The sequence below is a fragment of the Kryptolebias marmoratus genome, linkage group LG21, assembly GCF_001649575.2.
Source record: "Kryptolebias marmoratus isolate JLee-2015 linkage group LG21, ASM164957v2, whole genome shotgun sequence".
Taxonomy (NCBI): Eukaryota; Metazoa; Chordata; class Actinopteri; order Cyprinodontiformes; family Rivulidae; genus Kryptolebias; species Kryptolebias marmoratus.
In genome coordinates this window covers 16,624,825-16,643,922 of record NC_051450.1, presented here as the reverse complement: position 1 = coordinate 16,643,922, position 19,098 = coordinate 16,624,825, and the positions used below count along the sequence as shown (strand labels likewise).

General features: G+C 42.3%; 3 protein-coding genes and 1 long non-coding RNA gene across 5 annotated transcripts in view; 2 read left to right on the top strand and 2 right to left on the bottom strand.

The window, feature by feature from the left end:
- LOC108230329 (transcription factor 24) overlaps window positions 1–1,293 on the top strand; it is a 2,418-nt gene extending 1,125 nt beyond the window's left edge. The window contains exons 3-4 of the mRNA XM_037973170.1: window positions 5–276; window positions 372–1,293. Of these exons, the coding sequence (XP_037829098.1) occupies window positions 5–276; window positions 372–476 (377 nt within the window). The 3' untranslated portion in view covers window positions 477–1,293. The remainder of the gene's footprint in view (window positions 1–4; window positions 277–371) is intronic.
- A 308-nt stretch (window positions 1,294–1,601) lies between these two features.
- LOC108230472 lies at window positions 1,602–4,151 on the top strand. Its single transcript, XR_001808359.3, has 5 exons — window positions 1,602–1,715; window positions 2,963–3,015; window positions 3,207–3,264; window positions 3,645–3,677; window positions 3,916–4,151. It is a non-coding gene; the product is annotated as an uncharacterized LOC108230472 (long non-coding RNA).
- mcmdc2 (minichromosome maintenance domain containing 2) lies at window positions 4,062–9,249 on the bottom strand. The gene is made up of 14 exons (XM_017406741.3): window positions 9,112–9,249; window positions 8,889–9,019; window positions 8,747–8,806; window positions 8,378–8,573; window positions 7,950–8,072; window positions 7,782–7,883; window positions 6,539–6,667; window positions 6,190–6,427; window positions 5,861–6,066; window positions 5,590–5,747; window positions 5,312–5,491; window positions 5,082–5,221; window positions 4,599–4,708; window positions 4,062–4,460 (listed from the first exon to the last, which is right to left on the bottom strand). The coding sequence occupies exons 1-14, from the start codon at window positions 9,203–9,205 to the stop codon at window positions 4,294–4,296; spliced, it is 2,034 nt and encodes a 677-aa protein (XP_017262230.1). The 5' UTR covers window positions 9,206–9,249; the 3' UTR covers window positions 4,062–4,293.
- Window positions 9,250–9,402: 153 nt separating this feature from the next.
- On the bottom strand, window positions 9,403–18,400 carry sgk3 (serum/glucocorticoid regulated kinase family member 3). Of its 2 annotated transcripts, none has more exons than XM_037973169.1 (17): window positions 18,153–18,400; window positions 13,773–13,952; window positions 13,592–13,675; window positions 13,419–13,491; window positions 13,265–13,340; window positions 13,100–13,172; window positions 12,896–12,945; window positions 12,743–12,800; window positions 12,494–12,577; window positions 12,295–12,426; window positions 11,832–11,944; window positions 11,653–11,689; window positions 11,262–11,348; window positions 10,971–11,066; window positions 10,696–10,851; window positions 10,437–10,526; window positions 9,403–10,238 (listed from the first exon to the last, which is right to left on the bottom strand). In XM_037973169.1, the coding sequence occupies exons 2-17, from the start codon at window positions 13,848–13,850 to the stop codon at window positions 10,068–10,070; spliced, it is 1,458 nt and encodes a 485-aa protein (XP_037829097.1). In that variant the 5' UTR covers window positions 13,851–13,952; window positions 18,153–18,400; the 3' UTR covers window positions 9,403–10,067. The 2 variants fall into 2 exon arrangements, with proteins under 2 accessions (XP_037829097.1, XP_017262232.1); XM_017406743.3 differs by having other exon boundaries at window positions 18,148–18,399.
- Window positions 18,401–19,098: the final 698 nt, after the last annotated feature.

Below are 19,098 nucleotides of genomic sequence, written 5' to 3'. Positions count from 1 at the left end.
GGGCCCGGCGGCAGAGGCCGGCCGGCGGCGGCCAACGCGGCGCGGGAGCGCAGCCGGGTGCAGACCCTGAGAAACGCCTTCCTGGAGCTCCAGAGGACTCTGCCGTCGGTGCCGCCGGACACCAAGCTGTCCAAGCTGGACGTGCTGATTCTGGCCACCACCTACATCGCCCACTTGACCCGAACCCTGCAGGAGGAAGGCGCGGAGGAGGGAGAGGCCAAACAGACCGAGGCGTTCCGGCCGCTGAAAGGTGACGGCTACCTGCACCCCGTGAAGGTCAGCAGCCAATCCGCGCCAACTGAGCTTTAAAAACAATCGGGCCTCGCGGAGGTCGATCCGTTCGTAAATAAACTTTTGTTTTTGTTCCACAGAAATGGCCCATGCGGTCCAGACTGTACGTGGGAGCGAGCGGCCAGTTCCTGAGCAGCCCTTCGGAATCAGAGAACCAAGGCCCGTCATCGTCCACCTCCCAGTAATCTGTCAGAAATGTCAGGTTCATCCGCTGATTGTACAGTTCCACTGAAGCCCAACAATTTGAAGACAGTGTAAATTAATATATTAATGTTATTGTACAAAAAAGGCACGTTTTAGGGTTTTGTGTGTTGTTATTTTTCTTTTCTTTGGCTCGTCCTGCAGCTCCACACATGTCCCAGGTCTGATATTTGCAGAAACGCCGTCATGCCTGAGCTGAACTTCGACTGCAGACTTTTTTTGCACTAAATGCTTGTGTGAATAACTCAACATCTGTCATGTGAAGTGGTCTGTCAGCAGGGCCACAATGGAAGCTCTTCATCTCATGTTCTCTCTTTTCTTTTCTTTTTTCTTCTACATGCATGGTTTGTAAATGTTTTTTGTGAATAAATTACTCAGAAAGATAAGTCTCCAAAGAAAAAAAAAATCACATAAAAGCATCTATTTACTTGAGCCTAATATGTATTATTATTATAACAATTATTATTTTTTATGCTTTATTGAAGGCATTAAAGAAACACTTTTCTGTTCAGTAAAAGTCCAAAAAACAGCTGTGAATTCTCCTTAGTTTATAGAAATTAAGTAATAATACAGGAAATGAATTTGGGTCCCTGACAAAGAACTTAGCAGGCTTTTATATTTATATAATAAAAAACAAAAACAAAAGAATCAAAGAAAAAAATAGAACATTTATTCTTATTAAAGTGATAAATGTATTCGGACATATTATTACATTAAAATACTCAAAAAAAAAATTTTTTCCTATTAGGCAATACATTTTAATTTATTAATCTTTCAGCGGGAAGAAACAATAAGTTATGTTTTTTAAAACTATTATTCCTTCGAATAAAATTTTGATCGAATCAAGGTAATATTAAAATGAAGATTTTTCAGCTATGAATACATTTAAAGGCAAATATTTTAATGGACATTTTGGAGAATTAAGTAAATTATGTGAAACAAACAAACGTTTTTGTGTTTTTTTTTTTTGCATGGTGAAAATATATTTATGCATACTGATAGACACTTTAGATTAGAGCAGCAGAGAGACATTTTCTTGTTATAAAATGAGGTGATCGATCTTCGCCGTTCACAGCTGCGGGCTTCAGCTGGTGCACTGCGCAGCTCTGATGCGCAGATAGGGGAGGAGAAACCGGAAGTCCTTTCTCTCTCTGACGCGGTCCAACATGGAGCTGAGCTGCGGGTCGGTGCCGCGTTACTGACTTCTTTATTCTCTTACACAGGTGAGTGTAAGAGTGGCAGTATTTATCTTGTTTGCACATTTTATGTTTTAGTTTAAACTGCAGTAGGTGGCGGTGTTTTATTTATTTACATTTATTAGCCCGTGAATGTGTAGCTAGCACGGAGCTAGTTAGCATTCCGACCACGTGTTTCAAAGGAGCGCAGCTAGCTACTGCTTTCTTTAAAATCACACTGAACACGAAAGAGTTTTTGTTTTTTACATTAAAGCGGAAACGTGCGGGTCAATCACAGCAGAGTGGATGAGATTTGCACATTTTAAACTATAGATTTAGCCCTGGTAAGTGGATTTAAATGGTAAGTCAGTGAGGATTTCGCCACATGATCGGGCTCTGATGTGATCAAAACAAGCTTGTAATGTTTATATATATTTATGCAAAATTTCCATGGCAGTGGTCTGTTTATTATAGCTAAACTTAATACTTGATTCAGTTTCACAGAAGTCAGTGACATAAGGATAAATGCTAAACCTCCCAGAGATTTAGTCTCTCTGACAGCTAATGAAGGTCTGTAAAGACTGTTGCTCCTGTTTTAAGTGAAACCATCTAATCCGGAGTGTTTGACAAGGTTTGGTTTAGATTTAATATCTTATTCTGGATCACTGAATTCAGTTTTTGTGAAATGGCCTCCAGAAACCCAGAGTCACGACTGTCCACCCATGTCCAAGCATGGACAGGTCTTATCCCTGAAGTCCAACAATAAATCATGTCATTGGACAGTTGAAATGAGGAAAATAATGTCCCCAGTGTCATAAAGCGGCTCAGTTTTGATGGGTCAGCAGAGGAAACCCTGACCATCATTCCACTGATATTTCACTGGATTAAATCCCTCACACCCCCTTAGAGGACATAGGGTCATTTTAGGGGTTGTGACCTGCTGTTGAACCTGTCCTCAGATCTGCAGTCTTAATCATGCTTCCAAGCTGTGTTAGGCTGTACCCTTTGACCTTCAGGTGATCAGTCACCCGTCCTCGTTATATCGGCCGATCGTTCAGTACGCTTTAATCATCTGAGCTCCAGGTCTGCAGCGTTTCTCCCGTTAGAGAGATTTGTTGTACGGTCTAAAAGACCTGGATCAACACACGGGCGCAAATCTTATGTAGAGGGAGGCATCTGAAGCTGTGCTGAAAATCTCCTTAAATATGTGGCTGTATTTGCATCAGCTGCAGTTGAGCTGTAAGTCCAAGAAGAAGGCCTGATCCTCAGTAAAATGTCTCCCCATCTTCTTCCAGGTGCTGGATGGTCCGTGGAAGCTACAGCATCTTCGCCATGTGGACGTCTTAACGTGAGTGCTGCCGTTTATCGTTAATCTGGTGCCTGCTGTCGCTGAGATAATGATGAGCTCACTCTTTGCCGTTTACCCGTCAGACAACAGGATGGTGACAATGTGACCAACTGAAACACCAGCATGTTTTTAATTTAAAACAGACTACCACATCTGTGAGTGGAGTTTAAATTATAACTTTTGTTTTTCAGATTCAGATCTCTTGTTATGGTCTCCATACATTCAAAATATCATCTTCAGGCTGATGAGGTGAGTCATCTTCTCAGTGTTTTGTTTTTTTTTATCAAAGAAGTATTAAAAGATTTTGTATCGTATTTTAGTTCGAACGGTTCCCAATACAGTTTTAATAAAAGCTGTGTGGGAGAAGTCAGGTTTGACCGTTTCAGCAGCAACGCACGGAGTTGGAAAAATGATGAATTCACATTTTTGCCGTTTACCCGTCAGACTGTGAAGTGGTGAAACTGTGACTACTGAATTACCAGCTGCCATCTTTGTTTTGACGACTAGTTTTGCACCAATGTTTTTATTTACTTTACAACGGTTTTACAAACTAATCATTTTATCCCCTAAAATTAGCTTCTAATGTTAGAGATAATTTCAGATGATTAAAAATTCTCCTTGTTCTGCAGGTAGCAGCATTTTAGAGCTTCAGCTTGTCTTTGGTAAGTAAAGCCACTGAGGTCTAAATTAGTCAGTATTTCAGATTTTATTCCTTCTCTTCTCCTTTCTGAATTCAAATATTGTAATGATGAGTTCACCTTTTTGCCGTTTACCCATCAGACTAAAATGGGCTGCTGAAATTGTGACCAACTGAACCTAAAACTCAGACTTAGAACCACACAAATGAATCACTACTTTTATTTGAATTGATTCATTTTTTGTGTTTATTATTTTGACAAGGTTTCAAAGCCGTTGGGAGAATCAGGCCCTTTTGGGAAGGTAAGTATTAAACTCATCGAATGGTAAAGGGGGTTTACATTTTTCACACAAATATTAATGTAAATACTGTAACTGAATAACTGTTTTATAATAAAACATTTTTCTTCCTCCAGTCTTTTGAATGTGGATCTAAGATTTTGATTTGTCAATTATTTTTTTTTTCCCTGTTTGATAAACTGTTTCACTAATAAACTTTGGAGAAAAAAACTTTTCTGTCTACGTGTATTTTGTGTTTCAAACATATTCCGATCTTATACGTATATATAAATATTTCCATCTGGAATTGTGAGGAAATAGAAGGAGGGTTTTTTGTTACCCGTCTTTCTCAGTTAGGAGGCATCACTCCTCTGTAATGTACGTGTCTGCTCCAGGTGCGTAGGTGTAGATGAAACGTAAGATATTTTGGTGGAGCTCATCCAGGATCATTTCTCTCCTGCGCAAACCGTCCGCGTCTGTCATGTCACAAGGAAACACGGCGTCGGGTGGAATGACGAGAGCCGAGGCGCCTGTAAGAATGAGTAAGAGCACAACAAAACGTAATACAGCCTCTGGTTACTACGAATAAGGCTGTGTTATAAGAGCGTTAACCCCCAGGATGTAAAACGGTTTATTGCAATCTAATATAAGAAGTTACTGATAATTACCGTGCTTAAGAGTGACTGAGTTTTCACACAGGAGCACAGCGACCACAGCGTCTTCCTCCAGTACTCGAGTCCTGAGGCACAGCCTGCAGTGGGCCTCGGCCAAGGACAACCTGCGACAAAAGGCTAATGACTCCACACATGCTGGAAGACATTTTTAATTTAGTTGTAGAATAATTCATGCAAGTAAATTAGGATCTAAATGGATAAATTGTGTATTTTAAATTGTATGTATTTTTTTATATTCAGAGCTTAATGTAGCTTGTCTTATCCTGTCCAGTTACTGAAAACTGATTTATTTTTATAGTTTAAGTTCCACATAAAAGTGTCACCACACTGGAGGAGATTTGTAAACAGTTGTCATAATTTAGTGAAAAATGAAAAATTAAGAACAAGATGTGGGTTAGAGTACCATCTACTGGGTGACTGTGGCATTACACCAGGCAAAAACTGATATCAAGTCTCATATATTTTAAAAATTCTTACAGTAGTTTGATAGAAGCCAAAGAAATCTTGACACCCTGACTCTGAGTCCGAGCTCGGCGACTCGCCATGTAGTAACCGTGGATTAATTTCTCTGCTTCAGGGCCGAGGTCCACTTGCAAACTTTGGCAAACGGCGACCAGCTGCAAGAGTGAATAACAGAAACTGCATTTTCTAATTTTCCAAAGCAATCTAAATAAATAACTAATTTTTTAAAAATTGTGTTCATGAACCTCTTTGTAATCTTCATTTGAGAACTCCCAGTAAGATGGGGAGTGGTGTATTCCAGGCTGCATTGCCTGTTGGAGGGTGTGGACGCTCTGGGCGTGTACAGCCTGTTGTCCAACTCTTTCTCCGCACTGAACGACGAGGCCAAAGGCTTCTACGAACTGAGCAGGTGCAGGACCCATTTCCTGCTCACAGCAAAGAGACAGGTTCAGATGTCTAGTAAACTAAAAAAAATTCAGATGTAATGTGGCTCAGTATAACACAGCAGTGTTACTGCACTCACTGCAGTCCCCAGAACAGCCAAGTCTGTCCTCCCAGAGCGTTGGGAGGAGTCTGTGAGGCCCCAAAAGCTGCACTGGACTGGAAGGGAAAGCTGCTGGTCAGCGTCCTCGCCATATTTCTTCCCAGGGATGAACACCGACACCGAGTGACTCTCCAGAACTGAAAAAAATAAAGACATAAAACATACCATGTTATTTATTTGTCAGAAACTATACTTGTTTTTACAGCTGACAGCATCTTCTCGCAGCTAACGCGTTATTAGAGTACCGTACCTGACTGAATGTGATCCAGTTTGTCCTTTTTATAACAGCCGAGATCTCCCAGCATGCAGATGCCCCCGGTGGCGAGTAATGCGGAGCCAGCGTGGATGTTAGCGGTCCCCGCTCCGTGTTCGTCACGGGACAGGCACGTAAACATCTCCTCCGAGGCCTGATGCCTGACCCCACGGCTCGCCAAGCTCAAGCCGTATGTCATTAATCTGACGCAAACAAAGAAAGAAGGAAAATTAAACTCAAGCTTCACATCTACTGGGTGCAATCAGATCAGGCAAACCTGCTTGAATTAAAGATTTGTAATCCTGCGTTGCCTAAAGTTCTTTTACCTGTCTACTATGAGCGTATCGCTTACGACAACAAGGATATCCAAACTCTGAAACGCATCATTTGCATCTGTTCTAGTCTGCACCAAGCTGAGCAGCAAACTCAACTTTAGTGTGTTGTATAAACCAGGAGGAGCCAGGTCCAACCCAAAGCAGCGAGCCACGGCGGCAGGGAACCTCCAGGGAGACGAGGCTGCGCACTTCAACAACTGCTGGACTCTGGGGGAGACTTTGGGGCAGCCTATAGGTAGAGTTATTAGACATTATTTATGTTTAAATAAGACGTAGAGGACCTGTATGTCTCTCAGACAGCCAGTGGAAGGGAAGTGTCATCAGCTCATTTCTGCCGTACACTTTGGCTCCCACGGTTGGACGCGATTGGCCTCGACGCTCCAGGTAACGCCGGGCCACCGATGCACAAGAGCAGGAACGCCTATCACCCTGTAGAGCCGTCCGATTCTCATGGAGTCGCACAGCTCGTCTGTGCGAGAAAGAGAAATGGGGCGATAGCACATGAGAGAGGTCGTTCTCTGCTGCCTTAAAAGAGAAACATGCATTCCACTAAGAGGCTCTGCCAAGACAAACAGAGGGAGAAACTCAGAACAAAGATTCCTCTGTGGGTGAACAGCACACTAACTAATGACTGTTCCATGTGCTTATTAACATATATGTTTAGTAACAGGAACCTGCTGGATTGAGTTCCTCCACAGAATATGTTAATCCTGGGGCTGACATTTGCTAAGCTCTCGGGGGTCCTAGCAGGACATTGTTATTAGAGGGGACAGAAACACTTAATATCCTACCATGAGGCACAGCTGGTTGCTCCAAAATATACTCGTTTAAACTCCCCCCCTCCTGTCTAAAGTTTGTGCTGCAGACTGAACCTCAATTAGCAAACCACAAAAAAATGAATGCCTAAGCTCAATAGATGTGACTGCAAAACGAAGCTGTTCTAACCGGGGCGGGGTGTAAAGGAAGAGAAACTGGCTGGAAAAACAAATAATGAACATTTACATTTGGAGGACATTAATCTACAGTAAGAGGGGCTCTTTTACACTTTGGTTGGAAAATGTAATTTTAACCAAACTATGTTGCTCAAGCATTTATTTGAAGTATTTGTGCCGAGGGGATTCATTACCAACTCTCCTCTTCGAACAACAACAACAAAAAAAAAATCTAAATTAATGATAACGCGTGCCACTGATGTGATTATAAAATGGGTTATTTTCTGTTGACTATCTCTTGAACATTTGAAACAACGGCCATGTTTATTTCTAGTTAGTGGTAAGAAGATTGACTGCTTTTGTGGCGTTATTTGGGACATTGGTAGGAAATGATTTAATGTGATTTTCAGGTGTTTTTTAAGGATCGTGGCGCTAAGAAGCACAAAGTAATGTTTGCAAAAGGGTGGAACTTTGCATCTGTGAACTCATAGGTTTGTATTTTTGTTTACAGAAAGTCACTCTGATGTGAACAGATGGCATACGGTTTGCATTGTGATTATTTTTCGTACCATGTTACTTTAACTTTTGTTGTTGCAGTTAGTTTTAATGATTAGATGTTTCACGGTGACGCATACACCTTTGCAGACTTACCTCTCAGAAACAGGGTGACAGACTGGTATCTGACGGAGCCGTGCTGGTGGCCTCTTAGGACATCTAACGCTTGGACGTGGACCAGCTCCACCAGCTGTTTGTCTGTTTTGCAGAAAGTAACACGTCACGTACTCGCGCGCAGAGTCCGACACACTGAGGTAGCCTCACCTCCTAAAGCTCTAAACTTCACGTCCTCTTTCAGCTGGGAGCTGCAGATCGTGCAGGCGAAGTCGTTCCTCACGGTGGCCGACTCTGTGGCCCCGGGAGCGTGGACTCGGATGTGGTTGAACCCTAGAGCATGCATTGTGAATTGTGAAAATCTGTGATCAAATTGCCCTAAAATACTAGTTAAAATGGTCTCTTTGCCAAGTTGTTGTTGTGTGTAGGCACAAACTGTTTTATCCATTGAGTTAGCTCTCTTTATACTCAGTTTTTACAGTCGGTTACTGTTAAGTGGCATAATAAACTAAAGAACTTCTCACTGAAAATGGTCCTTTTGCTCACGAGCGTGGCAAAACATGCAACATCTGTGTCCTTATAATTAAAATGATCAAGATACAAGAAGTGGTTCGAGACAACAGTGACCTTAAATGTACCTGTGGAGCAGGGGCAGGCATCATTAGTGCACAGGAACCTGGCTCCTTGGGTGTATTTAGTTGTTCTTGTCATGGCAGTAACCAGCCCCTCCATGGAGACAGGCCTCAGAGGACCAAAGACCCGGGGGGGACTGCAAAGGTCCAGCTTGTATTCAGGGAATGGAGGCAGGTGTGTGAAGTTCAATGAGACATTTACCTTAAAATAAAACACCACAAGACACAATGGCACTGTGTGAAATGACATATAAACCCTCTTCAGTCAGACTTTTTATGCTAATAACAGCTGAAGTGATAATAGATCCTGAAATAATTCAGTTCTGCTAAATAAAGTGTTATTTGTAATTAAAGGGGGAATCACTGTGTTCATACCTGACTAGCTGTTTGTATCTTTTCAGTAAGTGAAAGCGTCTTAATAGCCAGGAAGCAAACCTGGATGTGGAAAAAAAATAAAACCAGAAGCTGACAGTAGAAATTAGGCTAATATAACATTTGCGCTAGGTTAGCCACTCACTGACTGAAACAGAACCGTCGCCCCGAGCGGGTCGTGCAGAACATAGTCGCCCAGCACAGGATCAATTTCTATTAAATCCGAAGGATTAACGCTTATCCTGAACCTGTAGACTGCCTCGTTCTGCTGGGGGTCTGGCGATAAGGAGCAAACATAAGCTAGTTTTAATCATCTTATAGGTAAACTTGGGAGGTTTTATTCCCGGGACGCGACTGAAACACGGTACCGTTTAAAGGTTTGCAGTCGCCTGCGAGCCTCTGCAGACCGCCACTCCTGTCCAAATAAACCAGAACGGACTCTTTCAAAGACAGGTCAGTCATTTTGTCTTAAAATGTCACAGTAGTAGCTGAACTTTCGCTGTAGACCGCGCTGCCCCGGCTGCCGTTACCACGGTAACGGGTATCATGTTGCCATGGCGACCGCCCACACGTAGCGGAAGTCCGTTGTGCTCAGAAAAATAAAACGTTTAAATGTTATATATTCACTTAAAATAAATAAAAAATATACAATGTGAGGCTTGGTTTTATTCGTTTTATTTGCGTAGGTGTGCAGACCTACTTTACTGCCAGTTGAAGACAAACAAATAGAATTTCCACATATATAAATATATAGAAATCCTATATAAATGTGTGTTAAGGCAAAAGAAAAGTAAAAACAATCAATGAAAGGTAAGTGCAGAATAATAATGATAATAATAAAAACCAAACATGACCTATAAGCCAAAATGCTTTATTCGGTGATCTCTCAAGTAATCTCTAGATACAGGTTAGAAAATATTTACTGGTTGATGTTTATTTTGTTTTTATGGACAAACAATTCCAACCGACAGTCAAACTCTGTTGTTTCAAGTCCAGTGAACTCTTCAAGTTTTCAGATGTCTGCTTATTGATTTATATCAGGGACACATTTAAGGCATTTTAAAGGCTCATTTACAAAGGACCTGAAATCACATTGATAGAGCAGATGGTGCAAAATTCTAAAATATAGCATCTGTTATAGATATTTATATAAATACAAATAGGTAAAATATAAAGATTTTCTTCCAATGAAAATCCGTTTTAAGTGCAGGATATTCTCCGCTGGGTGCTTTGGCATCATAGAACAAGAAAAATGTCAAACTTTTCCCTTTAGTCAACGAATGTTACAATGGTTAAGGCTTCTGAAGGTCTCGCCGGGAACGCCTCATAGGAAGGAGTCATCAGAAGGCGGGGCGTAGGAGAAACCCACGAAGGCGTCGTCGACCTCCATAACACTGGCAGTGACGATGGAGCGTTCCTGAGTCCAGCAGATGGAGTTGGGAACCAACTCCTCGGTGAATTCAGGATCAAAGTTTGAGATATCACTGGAAGAAGTCTGCAACAACACATAGGAGAGGAATAAAAGGATGATTTAAATGAATAAACAATAGATATAAGGTGACTCTGATAACAGAAAAGCAGTTTCTATCTACTTTAAGGTGCTTAGCTAATTGTATTAAAGCACATAGCTAACCATAGCTAAAACTTCATACAGTTTTTATAGATAATATAATAAAAAAAAGAAAGTATTTACCACATTGGGTTTAAACGGGGGAGGGATCTTCTTCTGTTCAAGATCATTCCAGATGATGGAAGAGAAGAAGCTGTGCGCTCTAATCTCATTCTGAAATAAAAGATGGGTTCGGTCATAAGTTGATTTTGTGTCAAAATAAGCAATACATTTTATAGTAAAAATCAGTTTATTAGAACCAATGTTGTTGTAGTCACAGTGGGAAGCCACTAGGGGGAGCCAGAACTTGAAAGTAACGCAGAGTAGCGACAGGAAAACTTACAAAGTCATCCTGAGAACCCAGTCTTTTTATGCCGTCTTTCTCCAACAGGCCCTGGAGGAGAGACCAGGCTGCGCTGGACGCGCCGGGACGCTTCGCCAGCGGTTTGTGGAGGATATTGTCATACATCTCATGCGTATCCCTGCTGTAAAACGGCGGCTAAGACGTGAGAAACACAATAGAAGTATCTATGTGAACCGGTGACAAATATAACATCATTCGAGATTTGGTCCAGAGACAGATTGTCAAGTCAGAGTTATTTAAGACCAAAAACTCACCAAGCCGAAGAGCATTTCGTACAGCACTGACCCCAGACACCACCAGTCCACGGTGTTATCATAAGCCTGCTTCCTCAGCACCTCTGGAGCTAAGTACTGCATAATGTAAATAATGTTACTTAAAATAACAGAATAAACTCTATATTCCCCAGTAGTTCACACAGGGGAATATAATCTGACTTGTAAAATTCATAAATATGTTGGTTGAGCAAAACTTTGTGTGATTTCTGTGTGAAGCTACTGGACTGAAAAACTCATTAAATGACGAGGGAGTTATCAAACATGTCGTACCTCAGGGGTTCCACAAAACGTAGTGGTGGTATCTGACAGGGAAATGCCTTCCTTGCACAATCCAAAGTCCGTCAGGACAATATGTCCCTTCAAAGAGAGGACACAAACGTTTTTAAAGAGACCACGCGCCACACGAGCAGATCATTATCCCTGCGGACTGAGGCTTCTATTGTTGCCAGGAATGCTGGCTGCGGTCAGTCCCATTCACATTTCCTTCACTTTCTCTAAGCGGGACAATCATTAGTGAGGACTAATCCAATCACATGCACTCTGTCCGGCTGGAAATTACAACGTGGTCACGAAGAAGACTGGAGACCAGTGAGACGTATGCCATACAGGAGGAGGATATTAACTCAGTTTGATAAAACAGGCACAAATATAAAACGCTCACCTCATGGTCAAGCAGAATATTTTCTGGCTTCAAGTCTCTGAGGAAAGAAAAACAAAATCAGTGAGCAGAATTTTAGATCACTAAATAAAACGATGCTTTCTGTAAAGCGAGTCTGACTGTTCTTAATGAGATATTTTAAATAATATAATATTTAATGAGCAGATCAGTCGCCAACAAACCTGTAAACAATGTTTAACGAATGCAGATATCCCAGTGCGCTCGCCATTTCAGCAATGTAAAACTTTGCTCTGGATTCTGGAAAGGTCCGCTCTTTTTGAAGGTGAAAGAAAAGCTGAAATGGAAACGTTCTGGTGAGTTTTGTGGATACACTGAAACCTTTGGATTCAAACAACTCGAAGATATTAACAGGGATCGGATTTGTGTTGCAGGCTGTAAACGGCAGCTTTAAAAATAGAAAAAAAACGGCCACGCTCGACGGGGAGCCGTTTTTAAACACGGAGCGACGTTGTCATTTCCCCGCAGGAATGTCGCGCATGCAGATGTGTCAGCGAGCACAAACACAGCTCCAAGGTTGTTCTATTCCAAGTCGGTTAGCATTCCGAAGCCGTGTTGCCTAATTTCACAGCGGAGCCCTGAGAGTCATTCATGTGTGACCTCATTATGCAAACAGAAACAACTCACTTCTCCTCCATTGATGAAATCCAAGACGAAGTACAACTTGTCTGTGGTCTGGAAGGAATAATGGAGCCCAACCAGGAAGGGGTGTTTCACATTCTTCAGCAGCACGTTACGCTCCGCCATGATGTGTTTTTGCTGAAGGGAGAATCAATTTTTTTAAAAAGAGAACAATCAGACGCACGCCTCGCTGAGAAGGGTTTACCTCTTTTCTGTTGACGATGAACTTTTTTTGTAAAACCTTGACTGCGTAACACTTTCCATCGTGTTTGTGTTTCGCCAGAAAAACCTGTAAGAGAAGCGAGGCTTGTCAAACGCTGCGTGAAAGAAGCAACTCGTAGTAATCCCCCCGTCAGACTCTCACTTCCTGCACGAGAAGGCCGAGACGTGCAGAACTAAAACTTGTTGCTACCACAACAGAAAACAAAAAAAAGAAAATACAATATTTACATACCTTCCCAAAACTCCCTTTTCCTATAACTTTTAAAAAGTCAAAGTCTGTAGGCTTGGCCCTGGAAAAAAATAAATAAGAAGAAAATGTCTGTGGCTACTTCATTTCAAAACAGCAAGGCACTAAAACAAACAAACAAACAAACAGGGAACTTACTGTGGATTTCCAGAGGGACCCAGGTTAATGTTTCTTGAGTTAGAGCCATTCTGTTAAACACCAGAAAAAAAAAACATGATCAGCCACCAAGCTGGGAAACAACATTTGCTGCACTTATAACACAAGTTATCATAATTAGGCTGGTTGAGGTTTAGTCACACGAAGCATTCAGCAGTAAAAAAACAAATCATAAAAACCACCTACTTTGTCATCTTCATCCTCAGAGGGATCTGAAAGCTTCCGTCTGTCCATCAGAAGAAAGCTTTTTACATCCGAACTGTTTAAGATAAAAAAGAATTTCAATTACACTTCGATAAACTCAGATTTCTGAAGGAGATGTGGTCCTGCGGCCCGGGCGCGTACGCTTACTGGTTGCAAAGCTGAGGATGTGAGACGATCCGCTTTATGAACTCGTGTAAGCCGGCTCTTCTTTGCCTGAGGAAGTCTGACGGACAGATGCGTACGAGTAAACAAAACACGGATCAAACGTGATGAAGATGGGGCACATGGCGCACACACTCACCTGGGTCAAAATTGTCCCCAAATATTCTCTTTGGAGGAATCTTCAAATTCATAGATGGAAACTGTTTTCTTAACTGTGATGAAGGACGACACAGACAGGAAATCTATCAGAGCTGTAGTCGTTGAAGTTGTCTGTTTAATTTGAAATAAAAACGATCTTGTCCCTCAACTCACTGTGTTGTAGAGTTTATCAAACTCTGCATACCGCCTGAAGACGAACCATTCCTGTTGCTCAACAGACACGATCACCTTGTAAACCTGGGCAAAAAAAAGAAGCGACAAGAACGATTACAACAACAACCCGTTCAACGTTTTTACTGCGGCGCAAACGTTAAACAGGTGCACGCGCGCCCACCGTGTAACGCTTCTTCTTGTCCCTCTGCTCATCGTGGCTGGGTATGCTGACTTCGGGGAGGCTGGGTTCCTCCTCCATCTTGGGATCCGTCGGCCGTCGGCGCGTTGAGTCGCACGGCAACGAGCGCTCCAGGACAGGGCTTCAAGTGCACTGCGGGCCGATCGTCATGCTGGGCCGCTGCTGTAAAACACCGAAAAAAAAAAAAAGAGAATAGACGCTTCGTTGATCAGGAAGTGAAACCGTGCACCGAGTCACTGTCCCACACGTGTCCCACATGAGCCACTTCGTCCTGCTCAACATTTTACATTTCACTGCAGCCAGCGGGGCTTTCTGTAGCACACACGGATCAGACTACAACACGAAAACCACCAAATTATTTACCCGTTTTTGACATTAGAATGACCTTTTTACGCATGTTTTTATTAAATACAAGTCAGTTATTTATGTTTATAGACCTGAGTGTTAATGATAACAAGACTGTACCCACATATCTGTCTCTTTCTGGGTATTAAGGCTGATCAGTTCAGAGTAAAGCTGCTACTTTTGTTTATTTTACGCATTATTAAAACTTTAATTTTGCTTGCCGGCCAGGCTCGGGGTTTTTCCTGTAAACACTGCAGCAGGAGACACTGAAACATTCAGCTTTCAATTGAGAACGTTCTGGTTTTATTCAGCATCAACACGACCACATTTGTTGCAAGTGATGGTAATCTGAGGGGGAGGATTCCCCGAAGACCGTTGGCGTTTCGCCGAGAAGAAAAGCGTTGTTTTTGCTCTTTGGGATGCAACGTTACGGAGCCTTCTTCAGAAAACAAAACGGAAAGCTTCAGCACCCGTCTAAAGCCTTTTTGCTTTCCTCGGAAAGAAAAGTTATGTTATTACAGCGGCAGCAACAGGTGGGCCGTCGAGCTGCACGGTGCGCGGGCGGGCTGGTCGGTTCAACTGGGCAAACAGGTTACTCACTCCTTCCTGTGAGCATGAATATCATGTCCTCATTTCTGTTGTTTGTTTTGTTTGCCTTGGAGGTGCTCTGCGCTGTGTGAGTAGTGGGAGTAGTTTACACCCACTCTGAAATATAAACACACACAGCAAAGATTCTCCTTAAAAACCCGAACCTGGTGTTACCTGAAAGGAAATGTAGTGCATTAAGCTCCATCTGCTGTTTAAGAGCAACAAAAGCCGACTAATGACAGGTGTTTGTTGCAAAACAGAGCCTCACCTCCAACTTAATTGTTAAATATTAAGCGTACTGTAAATGTTAAGCCCTGTGGGATCCATGAGAACGTCCCACGGAGAAGCATATCCTTCATTTGGAGTTATATAACGTCTGATCTCCAACAAGGCCCTTTGTCTGCAGCTCTGACTCTCCCCATTGTCAGATCGGCGTGAGGTCAGCCCTGTTTGTTTAGCAGCTAAAATCTCTCCGCCGTCCGCAGGGAGCACGCTGAAAAAGCCCTTTGTGTCGCCCTTTCTCAGAATCCATATTGATTCTGGATGCATCCTGAAGGTGGATGTCATTCTGCTCACGTTGGGGGAAGAAAACACGAGAGCGCAGTCAGAAGATCTTCACGGTCTCTCTCGCTCTCTCTAACTTTGTTGTGGTTTCATTTTTAGTTTCATTCATGAAGACAAACTGGGAACAGTTCTTTAAAGCTGCCGTGCCTCTTAGGCTGTAAAAGAAAGAGATATTTACATTTTTATGTAATTCGGTGGAATGGCTATCTAAGAGCTACTTTGAATGTTTTCTTTTTAAATGCCAGGATTTCTGTCCGAGCAGCCATCCAGATGTAAAGTTAGGGATAAAAATGGGAACTTTCTGCAGCTGCGGATGGAAAACCGAAAGACGAGGGCACCTCCCCGAGTCGTCCCGCATCTGCTTTTGTTTTCACGGCGAAACGGCTGCGAACGCCGATGGGTCGGACTCGCTTTTTAACATTCCAGAAATATTTCTGTCGAAAGGGGCGACTAAAAGCCATAAAAAAAAACCCCAACACATCAACTCGTGTCGCTTACACCTCGAGTGGATACTGGTACTCCTACAGGTGGAATGCCGACGATCACCGCACCCACGGTTTTATTCATTACAGGGACTGAAAGCTAATCTGGCCGAGCAGAACGAAAAAAAAAGGAACTAGATTGGCGTTAACCACATTCCCATAAGTCTGCTCTTCTCTACACAGCGTGAACCAACTTGTGCTGACAGGATCAGATAGAGCTATCTTCCTGCTCAGCTCAAACAATCTCGCCAGCAAATATTTGTGAAGATGTTGACTTTTCTTTTCATTTTTTTTTTTTTTGCATGTAAGTAGGTTTTGCAATACGCACGCCAAGGCATCTGAGCAGGAAGCAAAGCGGAACAAAGTGACAGCGGGGTGGGAAATCTGACTTGAAGGCTCAGTCGGGCATGTGTCTTCACAGAAACGGTGCGGCGAACTTGAAACGCCGAGGAGTTTTGAGGGGAAAAACACTCCAGAACCTGTTGGGAGCTTAACCAAAAACATTTAGTCCAAAACAACCAGAAATAATATAATACAACAACTGATATGATTGGTAACTAAGGAAATGGTGTATTTGAGGGAATACACAGACAGGAATCTGCTCTCTTTGTGTTTAGATGTGTTCGGACAGTTAAAAAAGACAAAAGTCACATCTGAGGTGACGCCTGAATAGCTATTAATACCGCTGTCTTGTTGGCGTCTAATTAAAACACGACGGAGGCAGACCTCTGGATGAGGAAGTGCAGCTGGAGAAGCGTGAACTCTGTTAACCCTGACGCACGCCGACGACCTCCCCCACTCTGAGCCGACCTGGGGGTCCAGACGGTGCTCGGACGACTTCCTCCTGAAATCAGGTCCGAGCCGAGCGCCGACGATTGGCTCCGGGGATACGACGGCTCTCAGATAGCCGGGTGACCTTTATTGGAGTGAATCGTTGCCACTCCTCCGCTTTATGTGTAACATTTTAACTTCTTTTTAACTTCGGCCCGCCTGCAGTGGCTTCTGCGTCGTTAAAGTGTAACACCAGAGAGCCACTGGAACTACCGTCACGACTGAATCATATTGTAAATTTTAAATTTTACTTCCACAAAACATGTTTGAGTGTTGGCGTCTCAGTCAGGCTTGGTATAATTAGAATGTAAGAATGATTTCATGTCCATTTTTATCCAGTTTTACTACACTGAGGATGTTTCACTCTCATACAGATGCGTTTTTTTAACGTATAGTACTTTTGGTACTAATAAATATTGCTTGAGGCATTCTTTTTTTATACTACACCCCCACAATTACCACAAATCCTAAAAAGCACTCTGTTAAATACAACTTCATCCCCTGAAATCCGTTATGAGAAGTAAAGAAAATAAAGGAAAGGCATTTAAAGGCTTTGCTCTAGCTTTTCCAAACTATATATGATGGATTTACCTTGGATTTTGAAGGTCTGTATTGGTATTTTTGTTGTTCATATGAGCATTATAATCACTGTTTTATTCCCACAGATCTGAAATAGAGATTTTTTGTGTGGAAGTGCGGAAGCTGGTGTTGTTTACAAAACATAATTTGTTCCTAAAATTGTTGCCGGGACCCAGTTTTGAGCTGGTACACAACAAGTGGCGGGTCTTTTTACATGTAAAAATGGTGAAAACTAAAGCTAAATGGATGTTAAAGCTGTCTGTATGACTTCACTCTGATTTATTTGACCTCAACAAGCAAAAATTGGGGTCACAAGTCTCCTAAACTCTTATGTTTTGAGTCATAAAAGACAAAGTTTGGGAACCACTGACTAGACCATCACTAGTTAACATCAGGTGAAAAGTGGACTCCTTAAAGTTGCTGCAAAGAGAAAAATAACAACAGAGAAGGGGCTATAAATGAATCTTTTTATAAAAGGGCAGCATTTCCCACGTTGCTGCACATTTGAATTGTAAATGACAGCAGCAAACATGAAGAAAATTTGCTTCCATGTCGTGCTGAAACACACAGCCACGTCTTTAATAATCCAAACACGGATCACGTGTATTACAGGAAACAAAAAAAGAAAAGTTTCTCCAGGCATGAACAGGGGAGGGAAAATCTGAGAAGGAGTAGGGAGGAGCTGACCACACACAAAATAAAAACGAGCACAAAATGAGGGGTTTAACAGGCACCCAAATAGTAAAAAATAAAACAACATGGTGTATACACAAAATGACGGGCTAGCTAAATAACTGGACGGCTTTCACACAAGTTAGCTACTTTAAACACTCCTTCACTTTCTTCCTGAAGGAAATGCTGCTGTTGTGACATATTAGGAAGTTAAAACGACAAAGCCAAACATTAACAGACGAAACGTCCTCCAAAAACCCAGAACAGAGCAGCCGTTGGACGTGGACATCACGTACCTTACAGTATTTCGATGCTTGTCCGTCTGTTTTCTGAAGTCCAGTCGGAGTTTTCGCTCGATAGCATGTTTTTCCGGTTAGACCCGGTCCATAGAAGTCCGCCTAAGCCAACAGGATTGATTCTCTGGTCGCCCGCGAAACGCCCGACGAGAAGAGAGAAGCAAGGAAAACCCAGCCTCTCCCTCTCCGTCTCTCTTTCCTGGCCGCGGAAAGTTGCAAAGATATTCGTCACGGGACCGCGCACTGCCCACGAGCGCTGCTGCTACCGAACTGCATAACGGCTGCGGCCGCGCTTCCGGTTCGGATTTTCAAAGCAAAACCTAAAAGGCAATTGAGTCTTCACTTTATATCTTATTTTGGAAATTAACACGTCGTTGTATGTTGCAGAGATTTTATTTAGCTCTACTGCACGAAAATATCTCGAGTTTTTTTTTATATTTTCCTCATGATTTTGCGACGTACCAAGGAAGTGAGTCGGACTTTTATTTTTGCCGACAATTAAGTGTTTCCGGACACTTCTAGGAAATACAACAATTTGAAATAAAATGTTATATTTCGTGTAAATCATGTTCTTCTTGTCTAATATGTAACATCTACATATTGTTTTTATTTTTGGGGGGAGACATTTTCATGATGGCGTCTATAGAAATATTAGGATCGGATGTTTCATTACAAAATAAAACACTTCTTATGGGAAAATAATGCGGGAAATGCCCACAAGATGGCAGCAAAACACAGTTTTCAGCGCTACCAGAGCGGAAGGAATTTACAGCGTCTGTTTATTTGATGCTATAAAGTTCAAACATTAGCCTCATTTTATTAAATATGTCACAAACATAGTGTAACCGTTTGAAACTCCATTGTTAATTGTTTACTTTAAGGAGCCACAGAAGCGTCATATTATGTAGTTATGATTCATGACTTTGTGGGTGTGTAGTCACGTGGCTCCAC

Bases quoted from the DNA above. Each gene is read 5' to 3' on its own strand.
- mcmdc2 (XM_017406741.3), bottom strand. From the start codon at position 9,205: ATGACTGACCTGTCTTTGAAAGAGTCCGTTCTGGTTTATTTGGACAGG. The intron at 7,884-7,949 runs GTGAGGCTACCT...TCTGCAAAACAG, and splicing joins GAAGTTTAGAGCTTTAGGAG to ACAAACAGCTGGTGGAGCTG. The intron at 4,709-5,081 runs GTAAGAATTTTT...CTTTTGTCGCAG, and splicing joins TTGGCTTCTATCAAACTACT to GTTGTCCTTGGCCGAGGCCC.
- sgk3 (XM_037973169.1), bottom strand. From the start codon at position 13,850: ATGGAGGAGGAACCCAGCCTCCCCGAAGTCAGCATACCCAGCCACGAT. The intron at 11,690-11,831 runs GTTTGTTGGCGA...TTCTTTCCTCAG, and splicing joins TCGTTAAACATTGTTTACAG to AGACTTGAAGCCAGAAAATA. The intron at 10,239-10,436 runs GTAAATACTTTC...GTGTTGTTGCAG, and splicing joins CCCCGTTTAAACCCAATGTG to ACTTCTTCCAGTGATATCTC.